The following is an 18,080-nucleotide window of genomic DNA, read 5'->3' as shown; positions in this document are numbered from 1 at the left end:
TACTGTGCCGCTGAACCGGTTTACATATATTGAAACAGTATAGACTGCGCATGTGTGTACAGGGAATAAAAATATAAATATAAAAATAATGAATGTAATGGATTACCAGCTTGCCCAGAATGCTGCTCTCATTAAAAATCAATCTTAGCCGCGCGAGCACTTTGTCAAAGTGCTGCAAACAGTTTATGGATAATGGTGTGAACCAGTTACCGTGATCGCGGACAGATGAACACATATTTGACTCGATGACACACATCAGCATCCGGCAGTAAGCATGAGTAGAAGTGAGTGCCGTCGTTTGGGTGAACCGGTTCTTCTCTCCAGGGGACTTGACCAACGAGGAGAAAGTGCTGAGCTGGCTGGTGGAGCAGAAGATGAAGGACGAGATCGAGGACGTGTCCGAGGACGTGTTCGACGAGCTCGTCCAGAAGGCTGACTATCTCGCGGTACTTTTTTGTAGGTTCTAACTCTCAGTCAGTCTAATACTGCCCCGCGTAGCGCCCTCTCACGAGTCTGGCCACTTTGCCGTACCACTTGCTGAGCTCCCTCATAAAAGATTGTCTTCGTAAGGAAACCAATTTCACGAGAAGCATTTAACCTATACAAATATTAAACGTAACATAGTTTCTTTTCCCAAAGCGGGCTCGTTGGTATGGCATTTCTGAATTATTTGGTAGCACGAATAAACGAGGATGCAAGAAAAGGCGCCGTCTGTGTGCTTTCATGTCTTTTCTTCTGTCCTCGCTTAGTTTCGCAACCACGTAATCCATAAATAATTTTTTTTCACCGTTTCTTAGTTTCTTTTTGCAACAGAGTTTATGGGAGTGTTCGCATAACCTGAGTGCTTTAATCGGCCTGTGATACATAGAGACTCTCTTACTACAGAAGGTTCTGCAACTGGCACAGTTAAGAGATTTTCGCTTGTAAGCATTATAAGATAAACGTTGCCTTCTGATCAGGCCTCGATCGTGAAACAGCAGCGCTGCGCTTAAGCACCTGAACGTGGCTGCTTAAGCATCTGAGATATAAACTTTTCCCTAAGCGCATTCATAAGCCACCCTCACGCCGGTAATAATTATGGCACTGCGCTGTCAGAAAGTTTTAGTATAGGGGACCCCAAACAGAAAACCTAGTTAGGGTTCGATTCGAATTCATGCTTGACCGTGTAAAGGCGACGATATGAAATATTAGAAATGTATTTGAAAATTATAGCAATTCTCGAACAGCGGCTTATTCGGTCCGAGGATCGTATGGGTGAGCGTGAAATCAGAGAGTTTGGGACTTCGCACACCTAAGACATGGCGGTAATCACATGTCTCCGGCGGTGCAGTGCTCCCACTTTCATTAGTCACTTGTGAACTCGAGGGGGCGTGGATAGTATAGCTACGCGAAATGGGTATCAAGGCCAATAGGATTTCATAAACACTTGAGTGCACACCGAAAGTTCTGTTAAGTTATTGTGAGACGCCCGTGGGTAGAAAAAAACAAAACAAAAAAAAACATGGCTGATCCCTCCGTTATTGGAATCGGTATAACACGAAAGTAAAATGTGTCCTTACAGATGTAGTTGAATGTTTACTGCACACTGCTATAAGAGAGCTTGCTCAATGTCTATTGGTGGCTATTGCACCGTTTGACGTGGATGCACCCAAGTTGACGGTTGGTGGCATATCTCCATCCCGACAATTAATGTCCATATTCAATGATTAAACAAACTCTTGTGGTAGCTGTAGTAGTTGAGGGTGAGAGCGTAATCAGAGAAAGCGGTGTGAAAGCCAGAAGATCGTCGCTGATTGGATGAAGTTGGGCTAATGCCACCATCCGGCGGTATGTCAAAGAGTAAACAGAACGCCACGGTCGGACTAGAAGGAAACGCAACGCGCGTCGTGTCTCTCCTCTAGCGCGGCCGAGATTTTTCTCGGGGTGAGCGAAAGCGGGGAACGCGGTGCAGGCGCGTGTCGCAGAGCTATTTTTAATATGGATGGATGCTGTGAGCGAGGCCGAGGCTTGGGCTAAGGCCGCCATCTCGCGGTCTATTAAGGCAAAATTGCATTTATGCTATTGTAAACGCGCCGCATGGGATGGCCGCGTAGCAACGACGCGTTGCAGGAGCTAATCGCGAAGGCCACGGTCATGATGCATTACTTCACTCTACCGCTCCCGGACGACGACACCACCCCATTATGATATAAAAATTGGAGCGCAAAAAAACAAACAAAAAAAAACTACGCAGGACGAAGGAGTTCATTTGATCTCAAAGTTTTATATCATACTGGGATAGCCCACTGTCTAACTGTCCTGACAACTAGCTAACTATCCTGGCACCACCCCGCCTACCAAGAGCACTGCGGGAGGAAAGTGTGAGATATAATAGGCGCGTTTGTAAGTATTTTAGTGTGTGTGACGGTGGCGCAGTGGATAGCGTGTCCGGCATATGTTGTCGCGGACTGAGACGTCATGGGTTCGACACCCGTTGATGGAACTGTTTTCTTTAAAGTTTTTATTTGCCATCCGATCATGTGCATTTTTTCGGCCACTTAAGTCTTGGTGGACCCCGGCATCACTTTCGTATTAAAAGAAAAGAAAGCTCGTGTGAATCTGTTCCATTTGATTGCGTAAGACTCGTAACTACGGGGAAACGCGTGTACAGTCAAGTCTAGGTGAAAGATAAAACAGAGAGGATGGAGCAGCCAGAGCTTGCGTACAGAAACCAGCGTGTGAAAATGTCCTGTGCGCTAGCTGAAATCTAAAACTACAGAATTCCCCACCGGTCCAAGCAGGCACCGTGTGAGAGATCGGCCTTTCATCCATCTCCTCACCGATAACGAAGAAATTCCAGAAGAACTTATTTTTGGGCGAGTTAGTGCTCAGATTTCTTAGACATAGGTTTGACTGTGCGCAAGATACATTTCGTGAAAAGGTGGAAGAGAAGTCAAACATCTCTAAGCAAGATAACGAAGAAAAGTATAAACAGCTCCTTTTAAGGGAGTACTGACAATGTTTCCGACTGTTAACTTTCTGCTTGAACTGAAAGCTCGATTATGAGAACCGTAGAATAAACACTGGCAAGCCACCCTAAGTAGATTACTAAACAAGCTTTTCTACAGCCAGCTTTAGTTTCGTTTCCAGGTAGGTGTCGTGACGTCATAACGCTGGTCACGTGGGAGCAAGGGATTACGACTTCGGTTCGTTCAATTGTCTGCTAGTCTGCCGCACATATCCGCAGAATCAGTAGCAAGCGTTCGAGCGAGCACAAGAGAAAACATCGCCATCCCCTGCTACCACGTAACCGGCGTCATGACATGATTACCTCAGCGAAACGAAACCATGCTGGTGTAGATAAGTTATAATAACTTATCGCGCTCTGAGGCTTGGCAGTGACTTTCTCGAGTTATAGAGGTCTAGGAGGTTCATATAGGGGCATTGAAATGAAGAACTTAAAAAACATCCTGTCCGTATCCTTTTAAAATGTAGCCGCCGCAAGGCTTTTCCTGTTCGTTTTATAACCTATGTGATACAGCTGGAAAGATACAGCTGCCTGTAAGTGAATGCCAGTGCGTTCTATCTATATCGACGAGGAGTCCTGGTCAGGGGAGCAGCTATATACTAGTGTGATGAAGAAGAAGTGCACCCTGAAGAGCTAGGCAGTCGGATCGTCAGCGCTAAGCAGAAAGTGCTCGTGCTGAACGTTGTTGCTGTTCGCGCTGGCTAGGCCTACTGTCTGATATTACAGTTTCTCTTGTCGAGGGCGTGTCTCACCTCTTTATTATACTAGGAAAATTCGGGAGATCCCACGCGTTGTGGGAATCAGTTTCATGCGAAGCAGTCAGCGAGTACTTTTATGCTGTATTTTATGGCTTTGAGCCAAGCGGTACGAGGTGGATCGACGTGTTTTTGTAAGTGTAGTAGCTGTGAGCACATCGTGGGCTTACCAGGCACGTCGACAACACTGGCGTTCAAAGGGTAACTTATGGTGCAAAGTAACGTCAGCCCTCACGTTAGTAGATACGTCAGTATTATCGAAACTAAGTACACTTTATGGGGCAATCATGTGAATATCATACATAACTTTCATTAATGTATTCCTCCGGGGTCGAGCAATGCTTCAATATAGCTTGCTGAATCATAGGAATACAAGTGTAATCGTAATTAGAGTGCTATAAAAGCGGAGCCAACACAGACGTTAATCTGATATGACGCCTGTATCGTTGGAGTACATATGTAGTGTTTATTGCTTTCTTGTAAAATTAGATAGCCAGCACCACAACTACAATCGACGTTGCACCGACATTACGCCTGCATAGGCTGTATTTCCAAACCAGTTTATAGACCTGGTGTGGCTCTGTGGTAGAATACCTGATTGCTTCTTGGGTTCGATTGCTGCTGGGATCCTAATCTTTATTCTTTCCATTCGTCGGGTCAATGCTGCCGATGTCGGTTTTTCTTAACGCTCTCGCATTTAAATGACCAATGTCTATTCTCGACGTTCCTGGGTAGATATAAACTGTCAATCACCTGTCGCGCATACCCGTACACCGCGGCCCATGGTAGACGGGCATGTGCCAGACGTGTTTGAAGGAAAGAGTTTGACGATGTGCTTGATAGGATTCATGTCATGACCCGAAAGTCGCATTCGTCAAATCCTCTTACCCTCCTATGCCAATATTAGTCTACACCAAGTTAAGGAGGCGAGCATGAGAGCACCCAGACGTAGGCGGCTAGATAGATAGATAGATAGATAGATAGATAGATAGATAGATAGATAGATAGATAGATAGATAGATAGATAGATAGATAGATAGATAGATAGATAGATAGATAGATAGATAGATAGATAGATAGATAGATAGATAGATAGATAGACAGACAGACAGACAGACAGACAGACAGACAGACAGACAGACAGATAGATAGATAGATAGATAGATAGATAGATAGATAGATAGATAGATAGATAGATAGATAGATAGATAGATAGATAGATAGATAGATAGATAGATAGATAGATAGATAGATAGATAGATAGATAGATAGAAACGCTCAAAGTGCTAAAGGTTCGCTAAGAAATGCTTCGCACTTAAAAAAACTCGGCAGATCCCACGTATACCGTGGGAGTCGATGTTATGCGAAGCATGCGGCAGGAAGGTGACTGTGGCGTATTGTTTTCTTTTTTTTTACAGAGCGACACGTTAGAAAATGACGCTAAAGATTTGTATAAATTTTATACACACACATATATGTTGAAGAGCCGCATATGTGTTATATAACCAGTTGTTTACGGTTGGGTAACGCTGCCAATGGCAACGTGGGTATTACCAACACCAGAAGCGGTAAGCTGATATGTAGTGCTTATACGTGTCCCCAGAACGCACGCACGTTTCATGAACCCGTGTGCATGTGTGGAAGACGTTCTTTACAGTTCTTGAACAAGGGCATCATCACCGTGATCAGTGAGCACCAGCAGCTGGTCATGACTTGTTATAGGATCCGGTCGTGATGGTGGTGACGAGGGGTCCATGTGTAGTGAGATTTGGGGTATAGTGCAGCTGTTGGAATTCGTGGATGCCTCGGTCATTTCGTCGACAAATTGTGTGTCGATAGAGCCGGTGACATGTCGGAACCTGAAGCCGCCCTTCGAGTTGGTGAGGTACAGGCCATCGAGGCTGGTAGGCCTGGATAGTGCTACGTAGACCAACATAAGTGCATGGTGCTTGTCGTATTCGTAGACTACCTGGGCGTATGTGGCCTACGTAGTCTAGTCTACAAAGCGGCTGTCAATCAATCTGGCATCATCCTAGGTCAGCATGAGGCCATCGCCCAGCCTCGTAAGAAATGAAGAGGACACTGCGTCGTTCTGGCGGACGAAGTGCACTTTACGGTGCGGTGATGTGGATATCATATGTAACTTTCGGTAATGTATTCCTCCGGGGTCGGGCAATGCTTCAATATAGCTTGCTGAATAATAGGAAGAAAAACGTAATGTTTATTAGACTGCTACAAAAGCGTACCCAACACTAGAACCACAGACACTAATCTGATATGACGCATGTATCGTAGAAGTACATATCGTAGGAGTATCATGTAGTGTTTATTGCTTTCTTGTAAAATTAGATAGCAAGCACCGCAACCACAATTGACGTTGCACCGATATTACGGCTGCGTAGGCTGTTTTTCCCAACCAGTTTACAGACCTGGCGTGCAGGGCCGTAGCCAGAAATTTTTTTCGGGGGGGGGGGGGGTTCAACCATACTTTATGTATGTTCGTGCGTGTATATATACGCAAGCAAAACTGAAAATTTCCCGGGGGGGGGGGGTTGAACCCCCCCCCCCCCAACCCCCCCCCTCCCCCCTTGGCTACGCCCCTGCTGATTGCCAAGCAGAATGCTTGGGTTCGATTCTTGCTGGGGTCCTAATTTTCATTTTTTCCATTCGTCGAGTCAACGCTACCGAAGTTGGTTTTCCTTAACGTTCTAGCATTTAAGTTACCAATGTCTGTTCTCGCCGCTCCTGGGTAGATATAAACTGTCAATCACCTGTGGCGCACACCCGTACACCGTGGCCCGTGGCAAACGGGTATGTGCCACACGTGCCTAGTGGAAAGGGTTTGACGACGTACGCGACAGGATTTTCACGTTATTCATGTCATGACCGGACAATCATATTCGTCAAATGCTCGTACCCTCCAGCCAATTTTGGTCTTAAAAAGGCGACCGTGAGAGCACCCAGACGTAGGCGGCTAGATAGATAGATAGATAGATAGATAGATAGATAGATAGATAGATAGATAGATAGATAGATAGATAGATAGATAGATAGATAGATAGATAGATAGATAGATAGATAGATAGATAGATAGATAGATAGACGGACAGACAGACAGACAGACAGACAGACAGACAGACAGACAGACAGACAGATAGATAGATAGATAGATAGATAGATAGATAGATAGATAGATAGATAGATAGATAGATAGATAGATAGATAGATAGATAGATAGATAGATAGATAGATAGATAGATAGATAGATAGAAACGCTCAGAGTGCCAAAGGTTCGCTAAGAAATGCTTCGCATTTAAAAGCGCCTCCTGATGAAGAGAATTTTTTCTATGCGTGGGCTTCAGTGACAGCCCGATGAAGCACATTGGGTCGTGAAGCCTTCGTGTCTGTCTTGTGACGCTATGTACTTTTATGCGACGACGCGAGAGCTGTTCACCTGTTTGTCCTCCTCTCTTCCTCGGTGCGTCCGCAGATAAGAAAGGCGACGCCAAATGCGAGAAGGTGCTCAAGGAGCTGGAGAACATCGACGACGAGTTGGACTCGCACGACGTAGCCTTCGTGAAGATTGACGACGAGGACGTCATCAAGGAGTACGGCATCGACGCCGTGCCGCAGCTTGTGTACTTCGAGGACTCGATACCAAACTTCTATTCCGGTGGGTTGCCAAGTGACAGGCCTCGTAAACAGTATAGCTTTGCATGAAGCAGTAAAGCTACAACTTAATATATAATTGAACGAAAGAAAGGAAAATTGAGGGCTTGTTTTTCTTCGTTAGACACAACCTTAATGAAAACCAACCAGCAATGGAGCCAAGGAAGCTGTAGGGGACGTTATTTGTAGTAATTACGATACAAAAGTGAAGACATTAAAGTTGACGAAAAGACAACCTTCTGCCGGCAGGGACCGAACCAAGTGAGCTACAGCGGCGGTCGTCCTCCCATCCGCTTTATCGGGTATTTTTGTGCATGTAAACATGCAAGTGTTAGTCAGCGCAGCTCGTAGCCATGACGGCGAGTGTGGGACACTCTTTTACAGCGAAAGCTGTTAGGAGATCACAACAGCCGGTTTTTGTGCCGTAGTTGTTTGCCGTCGCCGGTGTCCGCAACCGCTATCGCGCAAAATGATAAAAATTGAAATGAGAAAAAATATCCAGTTATCGGATGGGACTTGAACTCGGTGGTAATACTCGGAACCCAGCTGAGTATTACCACCGAGCCACGCCGGTGCTTCAAACTCCGTCGCAAGAAGTCCCTATGCTGGCGTCATGTCCGCAAGGAATCGCGTTCGCATATGTTATATAGCGTGGCAGAAGAGTAAAATAACAACCAGTCGTCACACAATGCGAATTGCGCAAGAGTGGGTCGTTGAATGCTTCCCACCCATAATACTTCCCAGCCATAATTCTTCGGCGCCATCATGCCGCAGCATAAAGAGAGTGCACTTAATTCCTCGCAAATGTGTAGCGGGTACATCACTTCTCCGCAGAATGACGAATAATGGCATAGTGGTTGCTTCCCTACTTGACAAAAATTATGATGATTTATGGCGGGGTGGGTACCTTACAAGGGTACTTGTATTAGTTGTCCCAAGAGAGTTTCCAACGACCTCTGGAAAGGCCGCTCTTCCAGCTTTCGCTGTGACTTTGCTGCGTGCTCCGCGCAGGCCTGGCGTTTTTTTTTTATTGTATGGCGCACGAATTAAGTGAAATAAAATGCAAGATGCGCAAGCGATTCTTGAGGCAGTAAACTCCTATAGTGAAGAGTATACTTTGAAAAGTGCTGGGGGGACAAGTTTTGAAATTTGAGACAGGTTTACATCAAATTACAAAAGTGCATATATTCTTTGCGCTACAAGGAGGCGACAGTGTGTACCTAGAGGCGAGTTTTGTTGCCGTCAAGCGCAAGCGCCTTCACATTTCAAAGGGGCTCTGCAGGTTCCGCTCATTTTGCGCGCTGCTTCAATTGACGAGTGTCCGCATCTTTGTAATGTTATCATAAAATTCCATGGCGTTCGTGACGATTTGTGTCTGTCCGTTCGCCATTGGATACATTGCGCAGGTGACTTGACGAAGGAGGAGCAGGTTCTGGAGTGGCTTTTGAAGCAAAAGGAGTCCGACGAGATCGAAGATGTCACTCCTGAGGTGCTGGAGACGCTCATCAAGAAGTCCAATTTCCTGGCGGTGCTCTTCTGTAAGTGCTGCTTTATATATATAGTGCCAGTTAGACAGCTTGTGAGGGACTTCCAGTGGATCCCGTGTAGCCGACACGTTGGTTCGTCTCCGCTGCTTTCGGTTGTAGTGTGCAAGTACCTCACCGGGGTACGGCCACTAGCGTGCGTTTGGCCTTAGCGAGCCACAGGGCCGCGTTTGCCGTCGCCTCGCGTGAACTAGCGCGCCGCTGCACACGTGCGTTCGGGCGACAAAGGCGCCGAGCGCAGCGCCGCAAGGTACAGCTCTCGAGAATCCGCAACACTTTATGGCCTGCGGCATCACCACAAGAAAACGTACCACGCCTGCTCCCAAAGGCGGCGGGAAAAGCAAAGAGGCTTAACCACGCCACTGGCGGAAATACAGAACAATGGGCGCCGCTAGCAGGTCTCCGTGGGCATTGGCTCACAGCGACACACCGCTAAGAGAAAAGGTTCCTCGCGACCATGCTACGTACCCTCAGTATCAACGACCACTGGGCCCGATCGCTCGAGGGAAGGCAAACTCCGTTCGCGTTGGCTTTCGATAAGTGCGGCTCGGCGTAGTATGACCACACTGCACCGCTCTTCGGCCAAGCGTCCGGAAGGAACAACGTAAGGTAAGCGCTCGCCGCTGGCGCAAGGCATCGTTAGCGAACTCCGTCCGAGCGAACCCCAAAAACAAAGGAGCCGAAGGACGGGAAGAAAAACATGTGCTTACCCTACGATGTCCAGGGCACGCACGCGGCGCCATAGTCGAGATCCGGCTCCGGGTGAGGGAGGCTAACGTCACCACCGCTCGCCCAGCACCGTAGGACCGCGGAGGAGGGGAGAGTCATGATCGGACATGTGGACGGCAGAAATAGGCGAAAAAACCGCGCAATGGCGACGGGCAAGCCTCAATTCCCGCACGTGAAAAAACCCGTATAGTAAAGTCTTGCGGATGTTCAAAAACTATTGGAAGGCCCTGTTCATTTTTCAGACGACAAGGACGACTCGAAGAGCCGAGAGGTGCTCAAGGAGCTCGAGAACATCGATGACGACGCCGACGCGCACGACCTGCCCTTTATCAAGATCGACGACGACGAGGTGGCCCGCAGTTACGGCATCGATGACGAGCTGCCCCTGCTCGTCTACTTCGAGAAGGAGATACCGAACATCTACGAAGGCGAGCATCCTATGCCATTGTCTCGTTCTTTTATCCAAACCGGGCAGTTATAAGGGGGCCACTTTTCTCGCGCTATTAGCCTTTCACAGACCAAAGGCAGCGCGGAGACGCTTGGTAAGTGAGAAAACGCGGAGAAAGAAAATGCAGGTGGCGTCGCCACCTGCATTTTCTTTCCCCGCGTTTTCTTCGCGACCTAACCCGTCGTGACGTCATAGGTTTTGACGGCGTCTACTGGGGCCTACATATACTTCTTAATCGGCAAAAACCAAGTACGTTGTTGTTCGACGGGGTCAGAGGAAACCATGTAGAGCCGATGTGACCATAATCCGTGAAATCCGAGAGATTTTTGCGCGAAATTAAAAAAAAAGAGAAACGTTGACCGTAACTTTCTCATATATTAATGAACCTATGATGGGGAATTTAACGACAGTAGAGTTTTCATAAATACTTTATCGGTCTAAATTGATTCATTGCTTCAATCCCCCAAGGGGCAAAAAAGTGGCCAGCTGCGCAAAGCTGGACAACAACCCAGCGCCTGTGCTTCGCGTAATTTGAAGATGGCTCGATTCGTCTGGATATGACATAAAAGGGCGCACATGCGTGCTGCCCGGTCTCGAGTGCATATAGCGAAGCTTTTCCTGCGTTTGATGCTACTTCGTTATAACGAGTTTCTACTGTAAATGTGCCTGAAACAGGCGACCTGACGAAGGAGGAGGAAGTGATCGAGTGGCTGCTGCACCAGATGAAGTCGGACGCCATCGAGGAAGTGAGCGACAAGATCCTCGACTCGCTCATCGAGAAGCACCCGCACGTCGCCGTGCTCTTCTGTGAGCTTACATTTTCAATGCCATTTCGCGTTTAAACACATTCTGGAACCCAACAATATGGGACCCTAATCAATATGCTTGTTAAAGAAGGCAATTTTTTTGCCACATTGGCAACAATTGCAATAGAAAAAAAAATAAACTAACTGCTTTATTGCACTATAGTGACTTCTTTTCAGGCGAGTGGAAAGAATAAAGATACGCATTATTAGCATTCACGTCAAGAAATTCTCAGGTAATTCGACCGTAATTGTTGCGTACTTTTGAAAAGACGAAATTGTGTCAAGGGCGCTCAACAAAAGCTGATGGAAGGTGCCTGTAGTTAATTGAGTTTCCTTATTCATAATTCCAGACATCAAGGAAGCAATGTTGCATGAGACATGGGACATCATAGTACGAAATGGCTTGCTAGCTTTTATAATGTTCGTTAATTAAAAGAATATCTGAATTTTTGCTCACGAATGATTTATGAATCAATGCCAACTTCCTCAGTTCGCTAACCTATTCGCATTCGTCAATTGTGCACAAAGCAGATTACGCAGATGTCCAGTAGTGATCTCTTTCGACGCCTAAGATTATATGAGCGGTGACATTTGAAAGCAGCCACGGTTCACCGTTGCAGACCAAGAGAAGGACAAGAAGTCCGAGAAGATCCTGACCGAGTTGGAGAACATCGACGACGAGGCAGACGAGCACGACATCGTGTTCCTCAAGACAAACGACCCCGAAGCAGCCGACAAGCACGGAATCGAAAGTTTTCCAAAACTCGTCTTCTACGACAACGAGATACCCAATTTATACGACGGTAAGATTTGGCGAATGAGAACAAATTACGGTCGAAACACGAGTGCACCCCAGGAAAGAAGTATGTTTTCTGGTTGCGATTAAAACAGCTTGGAGGATCTTCATTACTTTGCTTTTGGACAAGTGGTCAGCAGCCGCTGGGTTTAGAGAGGCCCATAGGCGTGCGCACAGGGGGGGCAGGGGAGGCGCCCCCCCCCCCTAATCACCTAAGAGGGGGGGCGCGAAATCTGCCCCGTACATTGACCCTTCTAGTAGCCTAAGAGGGGGGGGGGCGCAAAATCTGCCCCATACATTGACTTAGTAGGGTGGGGGGGCGCTGCGACGAACCTTTGCCCCCCCTAATGCGGAACCCTGCGCACGCCCATGGAAAGGTCCATGCAAGAGCAATAGTAATTGTTGAGGTTTTACGCCGCAAAATCACAATATGATTATGAGGGACGCCGTAGTGGAGGGCTCCGAAAATTTCGACCACCTGGGGTTCTTTAACGTTCACCTAAGTCTAAGCACACGGGCCTCAGCCTCCATCGAATGCACCCCGGTCAGACAGAACCGCTTTACTAAGCAGCGGCACAAGTGCATTCGAACAACTCTTCGGAACTTGCAATGTCCGTGATGTGGTCGGTGTATGCTGCTGCATGCCAGGGGGCCACGTTTAATCCGAAGGCCTAGCATGCTGCGAGATCGCGATGTATGTGTGCCGCGCTGCGCTAAAAGGACCGTTATTTTTTTTTGTCCGTCGGAAACAAACTGGAGAGTATTTTGGCGCGTTCGCTGGAATGGGAGGTCTTCGCTCGGAGGTCGTAATTCAAGTTTGCTCTCGCTTTCATGCACCGACTGCCTTCCCCTGTATATGCCGCAAAAATAGCATTACTCTTCATCTATTAACAATACCTACAGTGATCTCGCGCAGCGGTGTCTTTTGCTTGCGTATATTGGCCATAAACAATCCTGCGAATGACGCACATTTTATTTTTCAGGAGACTTGATGGATGAAGACAAAGTCCTGGCCTGGTTTATCAAGCAAAAAGAGTCCGAAGAAATCGAGGAGATCACCGAGAAGATGCTGTTCGAGCTTATCGACGAAAATCCTTTCCTGGTGGTCTTGTTCTGTGAGTTCGTGTGCACTTTGTTCTCATCAAGAGCACGTGAACAGACGACACGTCTAGAGTCCTCTTGCAGCAGCAAAAGTGGACATGACTTATGAAATGCGGTTTTTTGTGAGTGAATGCATTGGGGGAAGCTAACTCCCGTACAATTGCCGTTGCAGCTCATTCATTAAGCAGTGTTATACTCTGTATATTTGACACTAAACTACAGCTTGTGTGAAATTGTACACTTTAAAAGAAGCTTTCGGAAAGCAGAGCTCGGAATTGAGCAGAGCTGTTAAGTTGCATTATGCGTGTCAGGCACGAAGCGCTGTCCAGATCTAAGAAGATAATTGCAGCTTCGAAATATGTAGCCTCCGCATAAACGTAAGCCTGTCCTTCATTTGTACAGCGTGACATGATTTGCGCTCGTTCCATGCTAACCTCATGGTACCATAATTTTGTTCGTTCGCTGGTTATTCGATAAATGCGATCCAGGTCAATTTTTATTTACTTCCGGCAATTGTGAACTTAAACACCTCTCTTTAGCCGCATTGAACATGACGCCTGAATAGAGCAGGGTCGTCCACGGTGCAGTGCCAGGTAAACAAATATGTCTCGTTTTTATTGTACGCGATTTTGTTCACATGTCTTAGCTTTCCTTCGTGCGTCACAAGCGGTGAACAAAGGGCTACTTGTTGAGTACTTAAAGAGAAAGGCAGTGACGTATCCCAGGAGCTGCCCAAAGCGAAAATGCGATCCTCATTCATAAACTGATTGATACGCACCTACGTCGTATGAGCGGCATCGCGCAATTGCCCCTGCAGATGACAAAGACCACAAGGGGAGTGCCGAGGTGCTCGCTGAGCTGGAGAACATCGACGACGACCTGGACAAGCACAAGATCCCTTTCGTCAAGATCGACGACGACAGCGTGGCCAAGGACTTTGGCATTCTGGACGAGCTGCCCGCCATCGTGTACTTCGAGGACAAAATCCCAAATGTCTACGAAGGTGCGTCTGCACGCTCGAAGGCGCTTCAATCAATTGGGAGAACAAATCTCGCGCTGCACCCAGCTCTGTTTTGCTACCCACTGGAAATAAAAAAAAAATGCTGTTAAATGACAGAACGCACCATGGGCGTCATTCGGGCCCTTCAAGTCTTTGAACAGGCGGCACAGGCAAATGAGACGAGCATGTGGAACAGCACAGAATCACAGAGAGAACTGTTTAACGAAGAAAATTGGTCCATAAATAAGCGATTAATGTGTTTGCCTGCACGAAAAAAAAATTCAGGCCTGCGTAAGCTGGAAGAGCGGCCGTCTAAGATCCCGTTGTAAGCTCTCTTACGGCTCTTACTGCAAGTACAGATCATAGAATGTAGTATTTCAATGTGTACACAGTTATCTATATGCTGTCAGGTGTGCTTTCTGATTCTAAACTTACGTTGCGAAGTACCCACTACGCGCCTGTAAGGCAATACGTGCACTTACGAAGCTGCACACTTTGTTAGTGTTGTGATGAATTATGGTTGAGCCCTTTGTGATGGGCGGGCAGCTTTACATCACTCACACGTTGCGCAATCCGCCTTTTTCATTTTTCTGTGCTCCCCTCTGCCATTGTGGTAAGGGTCGGGATAACCGGTATCGCCAGAAAGAAAGGCTCCGAGATCAAAGGGCGGTGTTTCGCGACTTTTCCGCTAGGGAAAGGGAGCATGCGCCGTGGCATCGTCAAAGAGGCGGATTCACACGGTGTTAGGCCTCGTGCGATTCTACGCTTCTGCCACGCAATATACTTGCGCAGCTTCTAACGTGACTCCTCGCCCGACATGACTTCTCTACATGTAGGGTGCTTTTCCGAAGCAGTTTCAAGCACTGGCTTGGGTACTAGGTTAGTGAACATTTTGATTGCGAAAATAATACGGCAGGGAAATTTTATTTTTGATACCCATGTAGTGAAAGATCAAGAATGTACTCCATCTCTAGAGAAAACTACCGTTTTTTTTAGCACATATTATTGTGTCTTGAACGGAGATCATTTGGGAACAAATTTAGCGCAAGCGGCAAGGAGCTGATGCGGAACGTGATTGATGTTTGCTTTGCAACATTAGCCTAGCCGGAGGGAGGAGGGGGGTTCAAGCCCCCCGAAAATTTTCAATTTCGAATGTGTATATATACACGAACACGCACAAACGCACACACGAACATGCATAAAGTATATGGTTGAAACACCCTCCCCCCTCCCGGAAAAAAATACCTGGCTACGTCCCTGCTTTCCAATGCCACTAGTTGAACTACGTTTGGAAAATCTCAGTCCTCTGATGTATTAAATAGCGAACAGATGTGCGTGCTTCCGGAAACAAAGAAGATTTCTTCTTTAAACTGCACACATCTGCTCTTCCTGTGAAGACATGGCAAAGGGCCAATGGATTCTTTGTTCCCTGGAACGTAAATTGTAGTAGATTGTGCTTTTCTGCTTGCCTGTAATAATAATAATAATAATAAAAAGCTGGTGTGGTTCTGCGGCAGAATACTCGCCTACCACGGATAATGACTGGATTAGATCCCGGCTCAAGCCCTGTATTTTAACAACGAAAGTGTTTTATGCCCGGCTCCACCAAGATTTTCATGAAGCAAAATGAATGCCATCAAATGGCAAAGAAAAAAAGAACTATAAGAAAAAGTTCCGTTGACAGGAGTCGAACCCCATGACCTCTCGGTCCGCGACGATGGCTGGCGGGCGTTTAGCCCACTGAGCTACCACCAAACTTATCTTTTCTTCTTTATACATAACGGAGGCTACATGCACGCGCCTTTTATCTTTCACACTTTCCCCTCACAGTGCATGGATGGATGGATGCTATGCGCGTCCCCTTTGTAACGGGGTGGTGACATGTGTGCCACAGGCGCGAAAAAAAAACAAAAAAAAACGCGCCGTTGCTGCGACCGTCCCATTCGGGGCGTTTCCAATAGAAGTGTAATTTCGTTTAACACACTGCGAGGTGGTGGGTTTAGCCCAAGCCTCGCTCACAGCATCCATCCATATAAAAAAAAAGCCGCACCTCCCCGAAGGGGATCGTGAGAAAATGCGAATGCATTTGGGTGCACCCGATGAGTGTGCGATTAATTAATGAAGAGAGACGAGAGTGTGCCCGTAGAGGCGTAATGCTCGAGTTGCATTGTGTTACACTTCGTCCTACTGGTATCGTTGCCGCGAGAGATTCGACTTCACCGACTTCCATCGCTATCAAGACACCAAAGTGCGCGCTCCCTGCATGATATATATAGGTCCCAGCGCGGAGAGGAGGAGCGCCCGAGCTCTCTCTCCGCCGAGCGAGCTCCGCGATGCGAGCGCCCTCACCGGGTACAATCCTCCTCTCCCTTACCCTCCGCTGCTCCGCAATGCGAGCGCCATCACACGCCCGCGCGCTCCTCCTCTCCCTTACCCTCCGCCGCTCACCACCTGCTCCGGTTGCTAGGCGCGGCGCAGCTGTTGCTAGGGGCGAGGAGGAGCGCGCGCGGAGAGATAACACCTGCGCGCACGCCGGCCAGGGACGCAGGACAACCCCCGACTAAGAAATGCATTCGCATTTAAAATAGCTCTCCGACGCTCGCCTTGCTGTCGCACCGCGTTCCCCGCTCGCCCTGTGAGAATTAACTGCCACGCTAGAGGGAAGACACGACGCGCGTAGCGTTTCTCTTCGCGTTTCACGACGCTTTGGAGGAGTGCATATCGAGTATCAGTGTTTATTATGTGCTTGTTGATGCCATATTTGCGCGGGATTCACCATATTCGGTGTCCACGTATATGTTAAGAACTTCAGCTACCGTAAGGCAGGGGCGTAGCCAAGGGGAGGGGGGGTTCAAACCCTCTCAATTTTCAATTTTGCTTGCGTATATAGACACGCACACATACAGACGCACGCACGAACATACATAAAGTATGAGTTAAATCATGATCATGGGCGTTAGTCGCCGATACGAAGATGTGCCACTAGGCATCAACGTGAGTGCTTCCACATCAGGCTGTGCTACATCTGCCAAACAATAGGCATTATACAAACTCTGATATACTAATGCACTAAAGCAATTAACTACTACTGTGACGACACGTTTCACTTTCGCGTCATACCGATTCCTATGACAGAGGGATCAGCCATCTTTTTGCTGCGACGGACACGCTGGTGGTGGCGGCGTACGACATCGTCATCAACATAACAGCTTACGCAGTAAAAACTGCTCTTATACAACTATATGTAGGTACTGACTCACTCACTGGAATAGTTTGACCGCTGCTGTCTGTCCCGGTATACAAACAAATGCTTTCTGCACGCAAAAAGCTTAGTATTGCACACTTTCAGTGAGCACATGTAGGCACAAAATATTGCATTGACAAAATGTTGTATTTGAACGTTTAGCCAACTCTTGTGCAGCGCAAGTTGTTATGAGCTTACAACAACAGCCGATCTTGGAGGCGATGTCGTCCGTTGTCGCCGCCGGTGTCTGTCGCAGCTATCGCACACAATTAGTGGTAGCCAAGTATTCTACCACATAGCCACGCCAGGGCATGAATTTGCCTCAGACCGTGTCACGTCGGGCGAGGAGTCGCGTTAGCAGTTAGGCAAATATTGCGTGGCAAAAGTGTAGAATCGCACCAGGAGTCACACAGTGTGAATTCCGTAGCGATTTGCTGTTTAAAAATGCTCACGCATTACAAAGGGCTCAGCTATAATTTATCATCATCATCAGCAGCAGCCACATCATTAACAACATGCGCCGCTGTATCGGTGCCTTACATACGCGTAGTGGATACTTCGCTACTTCGCTAAATTATCATGAATCGCGACGTAGTGGATATTTCGCAACTGTGCCTGCAGCAAGTGCACTAAGAGAGCCTACAATGGGATCTCAGAAGGCCGCTCCTCCGACTAACATTGCGACTGTGCTGCGTGCGCCGCGCAGGCCTGGAGTTTTATTTGTAGGGCGCCCCTCGTAATTTTCTTCTTTTCAGGGATAAGCATTTTACAGCTAAGTTTCCCACGGAATTGTCTTCAAAGTCTGTGACGAAGCTGTTGAAGGCGCACACGTGGATTCGTGATAACTGTTTTCGAAACGAAGTATTGTTTTTTTACTCGATAACCGATTTATCCGCTTTTTGCCGAAGTGTGGCGCGGCAAAATCGTGCCCTTTCCACTCTTCGGCCTTCACCTGTTGTCTCACTTCTCTTGCCGTGTAAC

General features: G+C 47.4%; 1 protein-coding gene across 2 annotated transcripts in view; it reads left to right on the top strand.

Annotated features, from left to right (window-relative positions):
* Nucleotides 1–18,080, top strand: part of LOC119396995 (uncharacterized) — a 125,704-nt gene that overhangs the window by 62,576 nt on the left and 45,048 nt on the right. For both annotated transcript variants that reach the window (XM_049417296.1, XM_037664400.2), the window contains exons 7-14: nucleotides 325–456; nucleotides 7,253–7,435; nucleotides 8,838–8,969; nucleotides 9,947–10,132; nucleotides 10,828–10,959; nucleotides 11,579–11,761; nucleotides 12,738–12,869; nucleotides 13,673–13,858. In XM_049417296.1, coding sequence (XP_049273253.1) covers nucleotides 325–456; nucleotides 7,253–7,435; nucleotides 8,838–8,969; nucleotides 9,947–10,132; nucleotides 10,828–10,959; nucleotides 11,579–11,761; nucleotides 12,738–12,869; nucleotides 13,673–13,858 — 1,266 coding nt within the window. The remainder of the gene's footprint in view (nucleotides 1–324; nucleotides 457–7,252; nucleotides 7,436–8,837; nucleotides 8,970–9,946; nucleotides 10,133–10,827; nucleotides 10,960–11,578; nucleotides 11,762–12,737; nucleotides 12,870–13,672; nucleotides 13,859–18,080) is intronic.

Source organism: Rhipicephalus sanguineus, chromosome 6 (assembly GCF_013339695.2).
Source record: "Rhipicephalus sanguineus isolate Rsan-2018 chromosome 6, BIME_Rsan_1.4, whole genome shotgun sequence".
NCBI lineage: Eukaryota > Metazoa > Arthropoda > Arachnida > Ixodida > Ixodidae > Rhipicephalus > Rhipicephalus sanguineus.
This window is presented reverse-complemented; position numbering and strand designations above follow the sequence as displayed.